The sequence below is a fragment of the Microcaecilia unicolor genome, chromosome 3 (genome assembly GCF_901765095.1).
Source record: "Microcaecilia unicolor chromosome 3, aMicUni1.1, whole genome shotgun sequence".
Taxonomy (NCBI): Eukaryota; Metazoa; Chordata; class Amphibia; order Gymnophiona; family Siphonopidae; genus Microcaecilia; species Microcaecilia unicolor.
This window is the reverse complement of record NC_044033.1, coordinates 328,775,579-328,791,935: the sequence shown is the minus strand read 5'-3', so window position 1 is coordinate 328,791,935 and position 16,357 is coordinate 328,775,579. Positions and strand designations below refer to the sequence as shown.

At 43.6% G+C, this 16,357-nt stretch overlaps 1 protein-coding gene across 3 annotated transcripts in view; it reads right to left on the bottom strand.

Annotated features, from left to right (window-relative positions):
- The window catches only part of WTAP (WT1 associated protein), a 220,861-nt gene that overhangs the window by 26,232 nt on the left and 178,272 nt on the right, over positions 1-16,357 (bottom strand). For all 3 annotated transcript variants that reach the window (XM_030198401.1, XM_030198399.1, XM_030198400.1), the window contains exon 7: positions 1,035-1,189. In XM_030198401.1, the coding sequence (XP_030054261.1) occupies positions 1,035-1,189 (155 nt within the window). The remainder of the gene's footprint in view (positions 1-1,034; positions 1,190-16,357) is intronic.

Sequence of the window (16,357 nt, the reverse complement as noted above, 5' to 3'; positions counted from 1 at the left end):
CTCCTTACCAGTAACTCTAGCTGCTGTTGCTGACACAGAACCAACTACAAACAGAGCCAATCTGGGGCCTTTAACATCTGCACGTGCTTGTGGCCTGCTGGCTCCCACCTTTAGGAGCTGGCAGGCCTTGAGCATACACAGTGCTGAAGGCCCCACTTGCAGTTACTTCTGTGTTTGTGTCAGCATCCAGGCTTACCAGTAAGGAGAAATGCTGGTCACCGTGGGGGTCAAATCTCAGTTTAAAGTTGAGTATATAAAGTCATCAAAACTCTAGAATTCAAATAAGAAGTATTTGTTCTGTATATCTAATACTCCTGATGCAGCCTGTCGGTGAAACACGTAGGTGTTATGTAATCAACTCACTGACCAGTCAAGATCCTTTTCACACAGAGCTCTTTGGTTTGACTGTTGCTTCTTTAGTGTGCAATTTTTAAATTTTTTTTTTTATCCTTATGGTATTACATCAAAAAACAGCACACATTTCAGTATGTTGAGGGTAATACATTTTACACCTATCTTGCATAGTGTATATTTTAAATGTAGCATGTATCACTGGAACTTAAGTGTGCACAGTTACACCAGCTCCATAGCTGGCATTAAGTGCTCATGCCTAACTTATAGGCATAGATTTTCGCTGTTACCTTAAATTTCTATAAAGGAAAGTAGGCACCAAAGTTCTATTTTTTATAGACCAGGCTCCAAAAGTTCTATTTTTTATAGACCAGGCTCCTACCAGGCACCCAGTTATAAAATTTTCCCTCCCCCTCCCAAAGAGATCATCTTATGTTTTCTTGACAAAATAATCTTTAATCTGTCATTTTAAGATTAACATATTTTTCTAAGCCAATGTTTCTATCATCTTTTTCCCGTGAATCTTTATTGTAAAAGGATATTGTGCCTTCATGAGAAACAACAGAACTATTATACAGAAATACCTTGTTCTTGCTATATTTCCTAACTGGCAGTATCTATCGGGCTGGCCAATAAAACATGATGATAAAGTCAAATATATAAGTATAGCAATAAAACCTTACCATCTTGACTGCTTTTTAGTTCCTCACTATATTTCTTCTGTAAAGCCAACTCTGCCTCAAGCTGTGCAATGCGACCCTGGGACAACTGCCTCCCAAGCTCTTGATTTTCCTGGATAAGCATTCGACACTTCGCCATTAACTTTTTACCTGTTTGGCTGCAAAGGAAAGAGCCATTCATCACAAAATGAAGAGAAAATGTTCCGTAATCTTCCATGATTACAGCTTTATTAACAAAAAATTACATGTTTTTTTTCACGACTCAAGGAACACTATGCCTTGAGATACAGGTCATGGCAGTATCTGCCTATAGTTACCAATACTTTTCCAAAGCGTGCCAATCTTCCATATGTGGGTGTTCTGAAAAAGTTAAAGGTATTCCTAATACTTTCAATTTGCTTTAGTTATACACACCCAGTGTAGCAGACAGATGAAATGGCTGTGTTATCTTCATCGGGTGGAGGAAAAGAAAGCTCAGACATGCCAAACATTAATGGGTACCATAAACAAAATGTATTACTTACATGAAGGTGCCATGGGCATTGAGTGCCCTATTTTCGAAAGAGTTCCTCCCATTTTACATCTGTGGGGAAAAGGTTTTTCAAAACAGAGCCAAAGCCTAATCACTAGGAAAATGATAAATGTTGCTATACAAAGTAAACCTTCCCTCTACAAATGCAACATATTAAAGGGCTTCTAAAATATAACAGAATGTTTTCTAAGCACTAAATTCTTGATGCCATCAAAGTAGTAAGATCCCTCCCACATTGGGGGGGGGGGGGGTAAACAACCCACATAGCCATCACTGGAGGTGTTTTGTATCAATTTCATTTATAGTAAACACCCATCTCATCTCAGTACTGCCTGCTTTTGTGTTCTCATTCAATATATTTTAATGTGCCATGAGACCATGTTAAATCATGCCTTAAAAAAACCCCCACAAAAATCTTGCAACCACCATCTAATGAAATCATTCATGGCTATTCTTCTTTCGTCAAAGATATAATCTGAAAGCCAAAACTAGCAAGTATGCGAAGAACTTACAAATGGCAACATATATAACATCTCAAAATGTCTTGTAAGCAACATTAATGGGTTCAGCTGGATGCATTTTTTCTTCAAAGGTATTCCACACTCTGAGCCTCTATGATCAAGCTGAACAGCAATGCAGATGGAGCCTATTCAAAGTGAATGGGCTTTGTCGGCATTACTGTATCGGGAGCCGCTAATGCGGCTTGATAAAAACCACCCTCTGTTATCTGACCCATAATTTCTGGAGATGGGACAATAACCAAATGAGACATCAGGATGAGTACTGTCCTGATCATTTCATGCTTGTCACTTGAAAATTCTGAATATTCTCTTTTAGAAAATATCAAGAATAAAGACAAACAGTACCTTCTTGAGATAAAACACTAAACTGAAGCGCAGAAAAATTATATGACACGTGCAAGGAAATTGTTTTTTCTCATAGGCCTGTACAAAATAGCACAAGCAATGCTGTAATTTTATCAAATTCTAATAACTGTATTAAAAAAAATCACAACAGCCAGGTCATTTTAGAAGGCTTAAGTGGCATTTGCATGTATACAGGTTTACACATATAAATGGCACAATTAAAAACAAATTATAGGAAAACCACTTGCATGTTTATGTCCATGGCATGTAGAAAGTAACAAAGGGCATGCTATGGGCAGGCCTAAAGTGATTTCTATTTTGCAAAGGAAATACATGACAATTTTATAAAATCTAGACGTCAGCAATGGATTTGTAGGACTGATGGATAAACAAGTGCGCATAGTTTTCTAGCTTTGAAAATCATTTTGAAATGCAAAACGAAGACTTTTTTGCAGCTTTGTTCCTTAACTGGATCCTCTTGGCCATCCTGTTTTGTGTAGGTTACAAAAAATTGCCACATGTTCAAAACCCTGTGCTGCTGCCTTTTTGTTCAATAGGTTTCATTATAAAATGGTTGCTCCTTATTTTCTGTGCCCTCATTGGTATTTTACAAAAGGCTTCATGTTCACTGTGCCTTTTGTAAAATACTCTGTAAACTCTCAACATCCAGACTTTGGTGTCCCTTTGTCTACCTAGATGGCCTAAGCAAACTGGGCTCATTAATTTTATCATCTTTGGTTGTATCTGCTTCTCACTACACTATTAAGATATGAAAATATCCAGAAAATAGGAATGAGCATCTATCCAGTAACTCAGGTTTATCAAGAGATTCCCATGACAGCACAGATCACAAGATGCAAGGCTATGTACACTGTAGACCCCACATAATGCAGCTCAATCTAACAAGATTATAATGTGGTAAGGTTTGGATCCCCCTTCTTTTTTGTTATTACATTTTACAATGTAGATGCCATACAACATGGATTCACTTACAACAGTGTCAAATATCTTAGACCAAAACATTATGCTTCATATGGGGTCTTATAGTGTAGTTTGGTTAATGTAATCCACTACTTTATATACTCTTTATAAAAACCACCCAACTAGAGTTACTACAGTGTATTACCACATTACTGCATGTAATGCTGTTAATACAGGTTATTCTATCACATCTCATTTTATGCAATGGAACCTACTTACTAATAATGCGCATTAACACTTAGTGTGTACTAATGCAGTAGCATACATTAGTAATACTAGCTGGAAGAAGAGCTAAATCTAAGCTCAATGGCAATTCCAGAACTTGCTCTTGCATTTTTGCTGCCTCTTGCAGGACTAAATCATTCATATTTTCTAAAAGCAGCAATGATCTATACTAGGAGAGAAAAATACAATGCCACCAAAAGACTGTGGTAGCAAAATCAGGAAATAGCATGGCTGAACTGACATGGCAATTCAAAAAGAGAAAACATGCACAAGGCAAGAGGCCAGGAGAGGCAAAATGCTGAAAAGACTATGAATGGTGTTGCTATATCCAGAATGACAGAACTCTGTGGTACATCATTAATGATATGGCTATAATTGCTCAACTGGCTCCACTGTGATAAAGCCATGTGTTAAGAGGTGAAAGTATTAATATGGTATCTGATAAAAAGTAGCATTACATCTATTGTATTCTGAAGGATGGAAAAAAAAATCATGCTTGACACCAATAGGGACAATTGTTTCCTCAATGCTGATGCATTCCCAAGCACCTGGTGCAGCTTGTAGACCCGTGGAGGTTAAAGCTGCTGATGCACTTATCAGAATTAGTTGAACCAAACAGCTTTTCTTTTTGCTCGATGGTCACGAAGAACCCTGTGTCATATCAGATGTCTACTAAGAATATGGTGTTTGACACGCCAGGGTAAATTCTTAAGTGTCCGTGACCAACATCATCCTGCCACAGTGCTAGAAATTCTTGAAGCCACTGGGAGTCCTATGTTTCTGGTAACAGTGGAAGAAATACAGGCAATGTGAAACTTTAAAAAACAAAAAAGATCAATGGTAAGATTTCCACTATAGCTGCTCAACGTGAAGGTGACTGCCAAAAATTAATAATGACCAAAAACCCTAAGTCAGTGGTTCCCAAATCTGGTCATGGAGGCACCCCAGCCAGTCAGGTTTTCAAGATATCCACAATGAATATATATGCAAGAGACCTGCATGCAGAAGAGGCAGTCCATGCAAATATCTCTCATGAATATTCATTGTGGATAACCTGAAAACCTGACTGGCTGGGGTGCCTACAGGATCAGATTTGGGAACTACTGCCCTAAGTGATCTCTGAGAAAGCAAAATTGAGGCCATATAATGTGAAAAACTTGTTTTTAACTCTACAAAATGAAGAATGCCGCAGCCCTGTACAAAATGCTTGAAATCCTAGATATGTGCAGTGCACCACTCTAGAAAGCTCTTTGAGCTTTATTTATATTCTTTCCACCCCTGCTCAGTCAGAAAATGACAGCCACTTGTGAGAGCTGTATATCCTCTGAGAAATTTTATATACACACTTGCTAGGTTTACCTGACTTTTTTTTTTTTAATCTGTTGTAACACCTTTTCTTAGATCAACAATAGATAATCCAAATGCTGTACATGAACTCTTAAAACCTTGTACATTTCTTCAGACATGGCCATCACACCTAAAGAAAGGACCTATGTTGTTTTTAAAGTTCATGTACTTCATTATCTTTGGATAATTCCTAGTTGGTCTAATAAAATATATCTTAACTTGAAAGGAATCTAGTTTCTCTCCAGGACAAATACAGTAAACCAGAACATGGGTATGATTAATTTCCTGAGGTGCTATTTTATATACGATTATGTTAAGACAATTTAACATTTAATAAGTATACAGGAGGTACAAAAATTCATACAAAACTTTCTGGCTATGAAACTACAAAACCTTATTTTATTATGACAGAGCGTGAAATACCTTCAGTTTACATCGATTTCCAAAGCTAAAACATTCTTGGAAATAAGACACTGCATCTCAGACTTCATCCGGTATATATACTATCCTGCAATAACTGAACTACAACTTGTATGTATTACACATATATCATCATCTTGAGATACTTTACACAAAAAGTTTGTTAGATGATGGGTCTCAACAGTGAAAAAGGAAATCAAGACTAAATGGTTGCAAGATTTTCAGTTCCACTTTGAATTTAATGAAAAGGCATCAGACACTTTTTCCCACTTAAAAAAAAAAAATGACTTCTTGCCTGATTTTTCTTTTTAACATTGTAGAATTCTGTGATGATCCTATGCCCTGAATCTAAACTATTTGAATCAAATAGTTTGGTTTCATTTTTCCCCAGTATTCTAGCATTCCCTTAACACCTCATCTCAAATTACCAACATTTATAATATGCAGTTTAAATGTTCTCCATCATACTGCAGCTACAATTTCTCTGTCAGGAGCAGGCATCATGCGGAACCATCATAGATCCAAGTCACGTGAGACTGACAGAAGCTTGAATTTTGGACATGAACACCACCAACCTGAAATAAGTACTTTCTAAACAAAAACATTTTTCTTAATTTAAATTCCAGTTAAGGAAGCAAGCACATTACAAAATTCTACAATGTTAAATCAGGTAAATTGGTGAATTTTTAAAGGGGAAAACAAAGTAACTTATTAAATATCTCTTCTATATAGCTGAAACCTATTGCAACACTTATTTTCCCAGTGATTAGTTTATTTTTATTTATAAACACACACACACACACACACACAAGTGCTGTTGGTCAATTAAAAAAATGAAACTTTGGCATTACGGCTTCTCAATGACTTCCTGGTAATACCTCCACAGTTCGCTATTTAATGTACTTTAAGCACAATCTGTTCCCAAGAAAATATATATTTTTTTCCACAGCAATTCTATAACAGTACACCTACATTTAGGTGTCTAGAGGGTGCTTGCCCTACTAAGGAAAGTTGGTGTCTATTATTTTTTAATTGAATACTAGTGTAACAGTTTTGACATACACATAAAATTTATACACAAGCACTTATACCAGCAACAGAGCTGGTGTAAGTGCTTGCACCTAAATGGTGGACATACGTGAAGTAGTTTATAATATTCTGTAAGTTACACATGAGAATGCCATCCAGGCATTGCCCATGTGTACACCCAGCTGTCAAATATACACAATAGAAATGTGCTTATTTACAGAATAGTGTTTAGATTTTCGGCACTTGTGTGTGTATGCCAGTATTCTAATAATTTCTGTAAGTAATCAGCACGTTAGCACCTTATTTACTGAATTACCCCCTAGTATCCTTGTTGAGCTAATAGCAGTAAAACTGTGAATAATTTTCTTCAGATCATCAGGTTAGAAATAGGCACATGCTGAAGTATATACTATAATTTTGCTCTACGGTAAGTGAATATAACCACCAGTATTCTGAGTAGTTATAACCTGGAAGCCACGAAAAAGATAAAACTCACATCTTTTTCTTCAAAACTTGCCAATGACCAAAGAGGCATTTTGAATTTGCCAGTAGTGTGCATATCATCCAATCTAAAACAGAATTCTTGAACGACTGATTAATTCCAAATGAGGCTCTATTTTCAAAACCTTCTCCACACCCCCATTCTGTATTCTTCTAAAAATAGGACTGTGTTTTAATATGAACTATGTTGTCAAAATGTTGTTATATATGCATTATATAAATGTTTAATTTTTCCTAACATCTCGTTTTACATCCTGTCAAAATCTTCTAGTAGTTAGTTTAACATCCCCTAAAACCAATTGCTTCGTGAAAATTGAGGTGTAAGGCTTTATAGAGGTTTGTTGGTAAACTATCGTGCAGAAAAAAGGCCCACTTCATAAACACAACAAAAGATGCTGGTTAAACTACCATCCTCTTCTGGGTGAAATAAAAAATTAACACAAGACTTAAGTTCCTTCCTGTAACATCAGGAAAGAGGCACCAAGTATAAGTAGTAAAGTATTCCAAAGAAAATTAGATGCTGCTATAAAATATTCTATCACAATTGTCTGAAACAAGGGACAAAAGAAGATAAAATCAAAAGTTGATCTGTGAAACAAAAACAGCACTAACATTATTTCCCTGTTTCTTCCATTTTGGGAAGATTTCCTGCAATTCTGAACACAGAAACATTATAGCTGCTAATCTTCCCCAGAGGTAAAACATGGAAAAATGGTTTTAGGAGTGAGCTAAATCCAAAATAAAATAAAAGCACTGTTTGGATCACAGGCACTAAAATACAACCAAATAAACCTACATAAGAACGTATTTTAGTGAACCTGCTAATAAAAAAAAATGCCCAAATTAGTTTTGATACTTGTATATAAATGTTCATAATGAAATACTGAATGTTTACTATTAAAACCGATTTCTTCTCTCAGCTGTAATTGCTCTTTACATGTAATATTTTGCAAAAAACGAGTATACAAAGAAAATATAAATCAGATTCCCTATTTTATAACAGCAGAACCTATGTACAGCAGATTTACTTACCAGTAACTGGCGTTCTCTTTAGACAGCAGGATACAAAAAAATGTGTGTGTGTGTGGGGGGGGGGGGGGGGGGGGGGGGGTTGTACTTCCATGGTGCTAATGACAAAACATGCCCTTACTAAGCTAGGAAAGGGTAGAAAGCCTTTTGCACATGTGCAGTTATGTAACACGAGTACATGCCACAAGACTCCCTCAGTTATGTGGAAGGTAATTCTACAATGGTGGCTCTATATAGGCACTAGGGCTTTTCAACGCAAATAAAACGACTGAGGGGTTATAAAAGGTTTAAAAAATCATGAGTGGAGAGGAATGGATAGATGTGAATTAGTTTTTACTCTTTCCAAAAGTACAAGGACTAGTAGGGTGCATGCAATAATGCTACTAAGTAGCATATTTAAAACAAATTGGAGACAAATTTCTTCACTCAATGTGTAATGAAACTCTGGAATTTGCTACCAGAGAATTTGGTAAAAGTGGTTGGTGTAAAAGGTTAAAAAAAAAAAAAAAGGTTCCACATGTTCCTAAAAGAAAAGTCCATAAACCATTATTATGGTGGACTTTGGAAAATCCATTGCTTATTCCTGGGACAAACAGTATGAAATCCATTTTACTCTTTTTGGATCCTGCCAGGTACTTATGACCTGGATTGGCCACCACTGAAAAACAGGTTATCTAGCTTGGTGGATCTTCAGTCTGTCACAGTATGGCAGTGCTTTTGTACTTGTGGTGCCTAGCTTAAACTTATTCGATAAAGAAAAGTAGGTGCCTACTTTTCTTTATAAAATACTAGTACAAACAGCCAAAAACATTCAAGTCCGATCACTTATATTAGCCCACAGATGGTAGCATAGAAACACATTAAATAATAATTATATAATAAACTTACATATATACCTGTGTGCTGTGCATCCAAAGTATGTGCCTTCAGATGACATATTTTTTGCTAGTTGGGAATTCTATAAGTGACCACTTATGCACATACCATTTGCATGCCTTTCCTGCACCTAAAACTAGATTATTCCTTATGGAATTACCCTCACAATGCAGGTAAAATTTAAACACCAGGGGAACCTGGGAAGTAGATTTATCCTGCTGTTTTTGTAAAGGATGGATTCCAGGTAAGCTGCTCTGTTTTCTCCACAGAGAAGCAAGATATAACCGTCTCACATGTGAAGACAGTCAAACTAAGGACTGTCTCAAATCCTTTTCCATTCTTTCCTTGAGACAAACTACAAAAATGTGTTTTCTGGCAGGAAAAAATTGAGCATAGAAACTGTAATAAATTCAAGAGATTCTCTAATACAGAGCGTCAAAATTTACTAATCTGATGGGAGAACCTAGATAGTAGTGGGAATGAAAGGCAGTCCTACATAGGTCTTTAATAGGTGCAGAGAAAGATAACTTGTGAAAGCTGCTGTTGCTCTGATGTAAGCTTTCACATGGCTTTTGATGGGACAGACTTCCACTGCCACATCAAACTGTTATACACTCAAATGCAATTTGAACTTATATATCTTCTGACAGTTAAGGTAAAATTAAGTATCATACCTGATAATTTTCTTTCCATTAATCATAGCTGATCAATCCATAGACTGGTGAGTTGTGTCCATCTACCAGCAGGTGGAGATAGAGAGCAATCCTTTTGCCTCCCTATATGTGGTCATGTGCTGCCGGAAACTCCTCAGTATGTCGATATCAAAGCTCCATCCGCAGGACTCAGCACTTAGAGAATTACACCCACAAAGGGACCCTCTGCCCAACTCACCACCGCCAAAGCGGGGGAGGGGAATCCGTCCAGCTCATCCCCGCGGAGCGGGGGAGGGACACCACACCCGCCGATGCAGGGGGGGATCTGGCTTATCCCAAACACCGCCGAAGCGGGAGGGATACAAAGCTACCCTACTGCCGCCCGAAGCGGGAGGGAGCGCCGGAATAATTTAGTTATCAATCCAGCCCCCGTCGAAACGGGGGGAGAGAAATGCAGGAGCTCACTGTAACACAAAATCGTTTCAACTCGTGGAAAATCCAATTGGAAGAACTTGAACACGAAGTTCTCCTGAACAGGAACTGAAGAATAAACTGGAACCTGAAATACAACCAGAACAAAAAACAATACAGATATCTGAGAGGGACTATGGATTGATCTGCTATGATTAATGGAAAGCAAATTATCAGGTATGGTACATAATTTTACCTTCCATTTCATCAAGCAGATCAATCCATAGACTGGTGGGCTGTACCGAAGCAGTACTCACCCAGGGCGGGACATGGAAATCCCTGAACGCAACACTGAAGCTCCAAACCGGGCCTTGGCCCGAGCAGCCACATCCAAGCGGTAATGTTGCGAGAAGGTATGAGCCGACGCCCAAGTTGCCGCTCTACAAATCTCTTCCAAGGAGACGGATCTGGGCTCCGCCATCGATGCCGCTAGTGCTCTAGTAGAGTGGGCCTTCAGCTGAATAGGCGGAAGCTTCCCTGCAGCCACATAAGCTGCCGCAATCGTCTCCTTGACCCAACGTGCTACAGTAGGTTTAGATGCCTGCAGACCCTTACGAGGGCCTGCGAACAGCACGAACAGGTGATCCAACTTCCGGAAGTCATTGGTCACTTCCAAGTATCTGATGATGACTTGTCTCACATCCAGACATTTGAGAGCAGGGTACTCCTTTGGGTAATCCTCCCTGCGAAAGGAGGGTAGACAGAGCTGCTGACTCACATGGAAGCGAGAAACAACCTTGGGTAGAAAGGAAGGCACTGGGCAAATCGACACTCCTGCCTCAGTGAACCGCAGGAACGGCTCTCGGCACGAGAGTGCCTGGATCTCAGAGACTCTCCTGGCTGACGTGATGGCTACCAAAAAGACCGCTTTCAACGTCAGGTCCTTCAGCGATGCCCTCAACAAGGGCTCAAAGGGCGGCTTCTGCAAGGCCCGAAGCAACAGATTGAGATTCCACGTAGGCACTATCAAGTGCAGAGGCGGGCATAGGTGATTAACTCCTTTGAGAAAGCGCACCACATCTGGCTGCGACGCCAGGGAAGCACCCTTCAGGCGGCTCCTGAAGCAAGCTAGAGCCGCCACCTGGACTTTTAGGGAACTGAGTGACAGGCCTTTCTCCAGACCCTCTTGCAGGAACGCCAATACTGAAGATATTGGTGCAGTGGAGGGCGATAGAGAGCCTGTCTTGCACCACGATACAAAAGTACGCCAAATCCTGGCATAAGTAGTAGAAATAGAGCGCTTCCTCGCTCTCAGCATAGTGGCGATGACCTTGTCTGAGAAGCCCTTCTTCCTCAGCTGCTTCCCCTCAAGAGCCAGGCCGTAAGACCAAAGGGGGAGGGATCCTCCATCACCACGGGACCCTGATGCAAGAGGCCCCGCTCCGCTGGCAGCCTCAGAGGGCCGTCCACTGCGAGTCTGATTAAGTCTGCATACCAGGGACGTCTGGGCCAATCCGGACCCACCAGGATCACCCGGCCCGGATGCTTTGCCACCCGGCCTAGAACTCTGCCCATCATGGGCCAGGGCGGGAACACGTAGAGAAGCTCCTGTGTTGGCCACTGCTGGAGAAGAGCATCGACTCCCAGAGATCGAGGGTCCCGTCCTCTGCTGAAGAACCGCGGCACTTGGCAATTGGCCGAGGATGCCATCAGATCCAGGCTCGGTGGGCCCCAGCGCCTCGTGATGTCCAAGAACGCATGAGCCGACAGCTGCCACTCTCCGGGATCCAGAGTATGGCGACTGAGAAAGTCCGCCTTGATATTCATGACTCCTTCAATGTGGGCCGCTGACAGCTGTTCCAGATTCGCTTCCGCCCACAGGCATAGCTTCTTGGCCTCCTTGGCTAGAGGAGCGCTCCTGGTACCTCCCTGACGAATGACATAGGCCACTGCCGTGGCATTGTCGGACAGGACCCGTACTGCCCTCAGCACCAGGACCGGGAGAAACTCCCGAAGCGCCAACCGAATGGCTCGGAGTTCCAGGAGGTTGATAGACTGTTTCGCCTCTGCAGGCGAAAAGAGGCCCTGAGCTGTCCTCCCCAGGCAGTGGGCTCCCCAGCCTGTCAAGCAGGCGTCCGTCGTGACGACCACCCACTCTGGGATCGTGAGGGGCATTCCTGCGGACAGCTTGTCTGGCCTCAGCCACCAACCCAGCGTCTTGCGCACCGTTGGATCCAAAGAAAGGTGTACAGCGTAATCCTCCGATACTAGAGTCCACCGCCGCAGCAGGGAGTGCTGTAGGGGTCTCATATGGGCCCTGGCCCAGGGCAGTACTTCCATCGTGGCCGTCATGGAGCCCAAGAGCTGCACATAGTTCCAAGCTCGAAGGGAGGAGGCTGTTAGGAACTGATCCACCTGGGCCCAAAGCTTGCTGCTCCGGCTGTCCGGCAGGAACACTCTGCCCACTAGGGTGTCGAATCGAACTCCCAAGTACTCCAGGGACTGAGTCGGGCGCAGCTGACTTTTCTCCCAGTTGATGACCCATCCCAGGGAGCTCAGAAGGGCAATCACCCTGTCCGTGGTCTTCCCACACTCTGCATAAGAGGGGGCTCGGATCAACCAGTCGTCCAGATAGGGATGGACCTGTACTCCTTCCTTGCGGAGGAAAGCCGCGATGACCACCGTTACTTTGGAGAAGGTCCGCGGAGCAATGGCCAACCCGAAAGGGAGGGCTCTGAACTGGAAGTGTCGGCCCAGGACTGTGAAGCACAGGAAGCGCTGGTGAGGAGGCCAGATGGGAATATGTAAGCTTCCTTGATGTCCAAGGATGCCAGGAATTCTCCCTTCTTCGCCGCAGCTATTACGGAGCGGAGAGTCTCCATCCGGAAGTGCCGAACCTTCAAGGCCCGATTGACTCCCTTGAGGTCGAGAATAGGCCGAGCAGAACCTTCTTTCTTTGGCACCACAAAGTAAATGGAGTAATGCCCCTTGCCAAGTTGATCTACTGGCACCGGGACCACCGCGCCCAGGCGGATCAGGTTGTTCAAAGTCTGCTGCACGGCAGCTGCTTTGACCTGGGACTTGCAGGGAGAGTTTACAAACCCGTCTCTCAAGGGCCGGCAGAACTCCAGCTTGTAGCCGTCCCTGATGACTTCCAGAACCCAAGCGTCTGAAGTTACCCTGGTCCACTCGCCCAGGAATGAGGACAACCTTCCTCCTATCTGCACTGGGCCATGGACCAGGTCCCCGTCATTGGGTACGCGACCCTGGGGGGGGGGGGGGGGGGCGGAGGACGAACCTCTGGGTCGGCGGTCCCTGCGAAAGGAATGCTGCTTGGGGGAGAAGTTCCGTTTGAAGGAAGAGGAGGCCGACTTGCCCGGGCGATACCGATGGGCTTCCTGGAACCGGCCCTTGGAGGAAACAGGGCGAGCACCGCTGGCCTGAGCCCTGACCTCCGGCAACCTCTTGCCTTTGGACGTGCCGAGCTCCGTCACGATCTTGTCCAGCTCGTCCCCAAAGAGCAGCTTGCCTTTAAAAGGCAACTTGGCTAGGCGAGATTTAGAGGCATGGTCAGCCGACCAATGCTTAAGCCAGAGCCACCGCCGCGCCGAGACCATCTGGGCCATACCTTTGGCCGAGGCTCTCAAAACATCATACAGCAAGTCTGCCAAGTAGGCCAAGCCCGACTCCAGGGTCGGCCATTCCGCCCTCCAGGACGGGTCCGAGGGGGAAGACCGCTGCAGAACAGTCAGCCACGCCCTAGCCACATAGGAGCTGCAAACTGAGGCTTGCAGATTCAGGGCGGCCGCCTCCATTCTCCTGTCCTGAGCGTCCTTCAGGGCAGTGCCACCTTCCACCGGCAGCGCCGTTTTCTTAGTCATGGCAGTGATTAAAGAATCTACCGTGGGCCAGATAAAGGCTTCCCGTTCCCCCTCAGGCTTTTCCATGGAGAATAAAGGTCTTCTCACATTTTGCCTCTATAGGAAAATTTGTTTTGAATGCACAGGAACTTAAGATTTATAACTAGATTTGGAAGAGGAGATGCCAAAATTTGCATGGCAGGGGGTACAGACGGGATATAGCCCTGGCTACTTTCAGGCTCGCTTCAGGGGCATCCCATTGCGCCGAACTTAAGGTCTGCATGGCCTCATGAATGTGGAAGGTTCTAGGTGGGCGCTTCGTTCCCAGCATAATGGCGGAGCCAGTAGCGGCTGAGAGCGGGCCTTCCTCCGGAGAGGCAATCTTCAAAATGCTCATGGCCTGCACTAGCAGGTTAGGCAAATCATCCGAGCGAAAAAGGCGCGCTGCAGAGGGGTCATCTGCTCCATCCGAGCGAGGGTCAGTCTCTTCCATAGAGTCCTCAAGGGATCTCTGGGAGAACTCAGACACGCTGCCGTCATCCACATCAGAGGAGCCAGAGATCCCTAGGGGCTAAAAATCCACCCGAGGGCGTTTGAGCACAGAGGCCTCATCACCCTTATCAGACAGGGGAGCAGGGGCAGCGTTCTGCATAAGAAAGGCCTGATGCAGCAGCAAAATGAACTCAGGGGAGAAACCCCCTAGCCTGTGCATTTCTGTAGCTTGTGCCGCGGCCCTAGAGGCGCCCTCAACCTGCGATCCCAAGATCGGGGGAGAGGCGCGTTGCGCGTCCAAAATGGCGTCCAGCGCAAAACTCCGAGAAGCAGCCGCGCAGGAAGAATGGTACTTTAATTTCGCCGACTTCTTACCGTCGCCCGAATCAAGGGCGACCAAGTTATTAACGTCTCCCACCTCGAGGGCAGCCCAAGAAGCCGCCGTCCGAACCGCGTGGCCGGTCACAACCGGGAGGGCGGCCAGCGGGGGATGGGTGCCTAAAGCGGGAAAAACCGCCACACCGGAGGAGAAACCGGGTAACTCTCCCGACTCCGAAAGGGCGCCCAAAAAGGGCGACTCTGCCTTTGGGGCCCCCCCCCCCGCTAGGCGCACGAGCGCGTTCTGGGGAGCGTCTTTTCGCGCCCTTGCCATCCGAGGCCATAGCCACGTGGAGACCGTTCGGGGAACCCCCTGCCCGCTAGTAAAAGGTAAAATTACCTGATTCTCGCTCCGAGCTGCAACGATTTGGAGTCCCAGTGAGTAGCTGCAAAAAGGACGTCTTTCTCTCAAGGACGTCTATTTTTCTGGTGTTTTTTTTTTTTTTTAAACGAAGCCAGTGGGAGGGGGGAGAAAAGGAGGGACCTGGTACCACCAGGTTTGCACTTGCTCACGAAGAGCCCTCAACCCCAGGTACTCAACAAAACCTAAGCAATTAGGCTTGGAGACCTAGCCAGAGCTGCTGCTGTGTGACCACACACCTGCTGAGATAGAGAACATACTGAGGAGTTTCTGGCAGCACATGACCACATATAGGGAAGCAAAAGATTGCTCTCTATCTCCACCTGCTGGTAGATGGACACAACCCACCAGTCTATGGATTGATCTGCTTGATGAAATGAAATTGGGGTTTATTTAAGTTATAAGAAACAAAGAGCTGGGATTTTCTAAAATACCTGGTTCTGTCTACGTAAAAATTAAAAGTCCTCTTTTCTGATCCACAGTACACAATGTTATCTCAACCTTGTGCATATATAAGGTCTGAGAAAGAATGCTGAAAGAATAGATTTGGCTTATATTTATTTTCAGCTTTTTGTCCTGGCAGTTTCCTCCTGTTGTTGGGATCAGGTGTCACAACCCTTCACTTGTACCTACTTGGGAATTTATACCTATTTTATATCCCTACACTAGTCACTGCAGTAATAGTCTGGAGCTGGTGTGGAGAGAAGCGTGCATAACAGCTCTTTCCGAAATGCTGAAATCATGGGATCTATGTCTGACTACAAAGTATTAGCCTTAAGCAATGATCATACCTTCCCTCAAGGGCTGTGAAGCCTATGGAGCATACTCTTCTCCAGTCAATCTGGATAATGGAAGAGCTAACTCTAGAACTGAGCTGGACACCTTCTGCATGGCATAGCACTTGCCATCTTTTCCACCAGGTAGCCCCAGAACAGACTGATTTTAATAAAAATCAGACTATAGTAGTAAGTCACTAATGCTGAAAAGTCACTGTTTAATTATTCTGGCAGAAGACACTGCTATTAAAAGGCAATATTGTATTTCTAAAGTTGTGCATTTTAGATTACATATGTGTACAGATTCAAATAGTAGTCTTGGGACAAGATACTAGTAGATGGAAAGATATTCCCTTTCCCTCTTCTTGATTGTTGTAAACAGCAATTACACTATGATGACCTTAAATAATACAGCAGATCTGGTACAGTAGAGAAGGGGCATAAGCTTTGCTTTTCAGATTTTAGAAATACCCTAGAAACAGTATCTGGAGAACCAAATGACAAGATCATTCTATCATCAACAACTAAGTTGTTATCACCAATGTAAGGATGTTCAGAAGACACAGAGATGTCTGTAAAGTAGCAGACT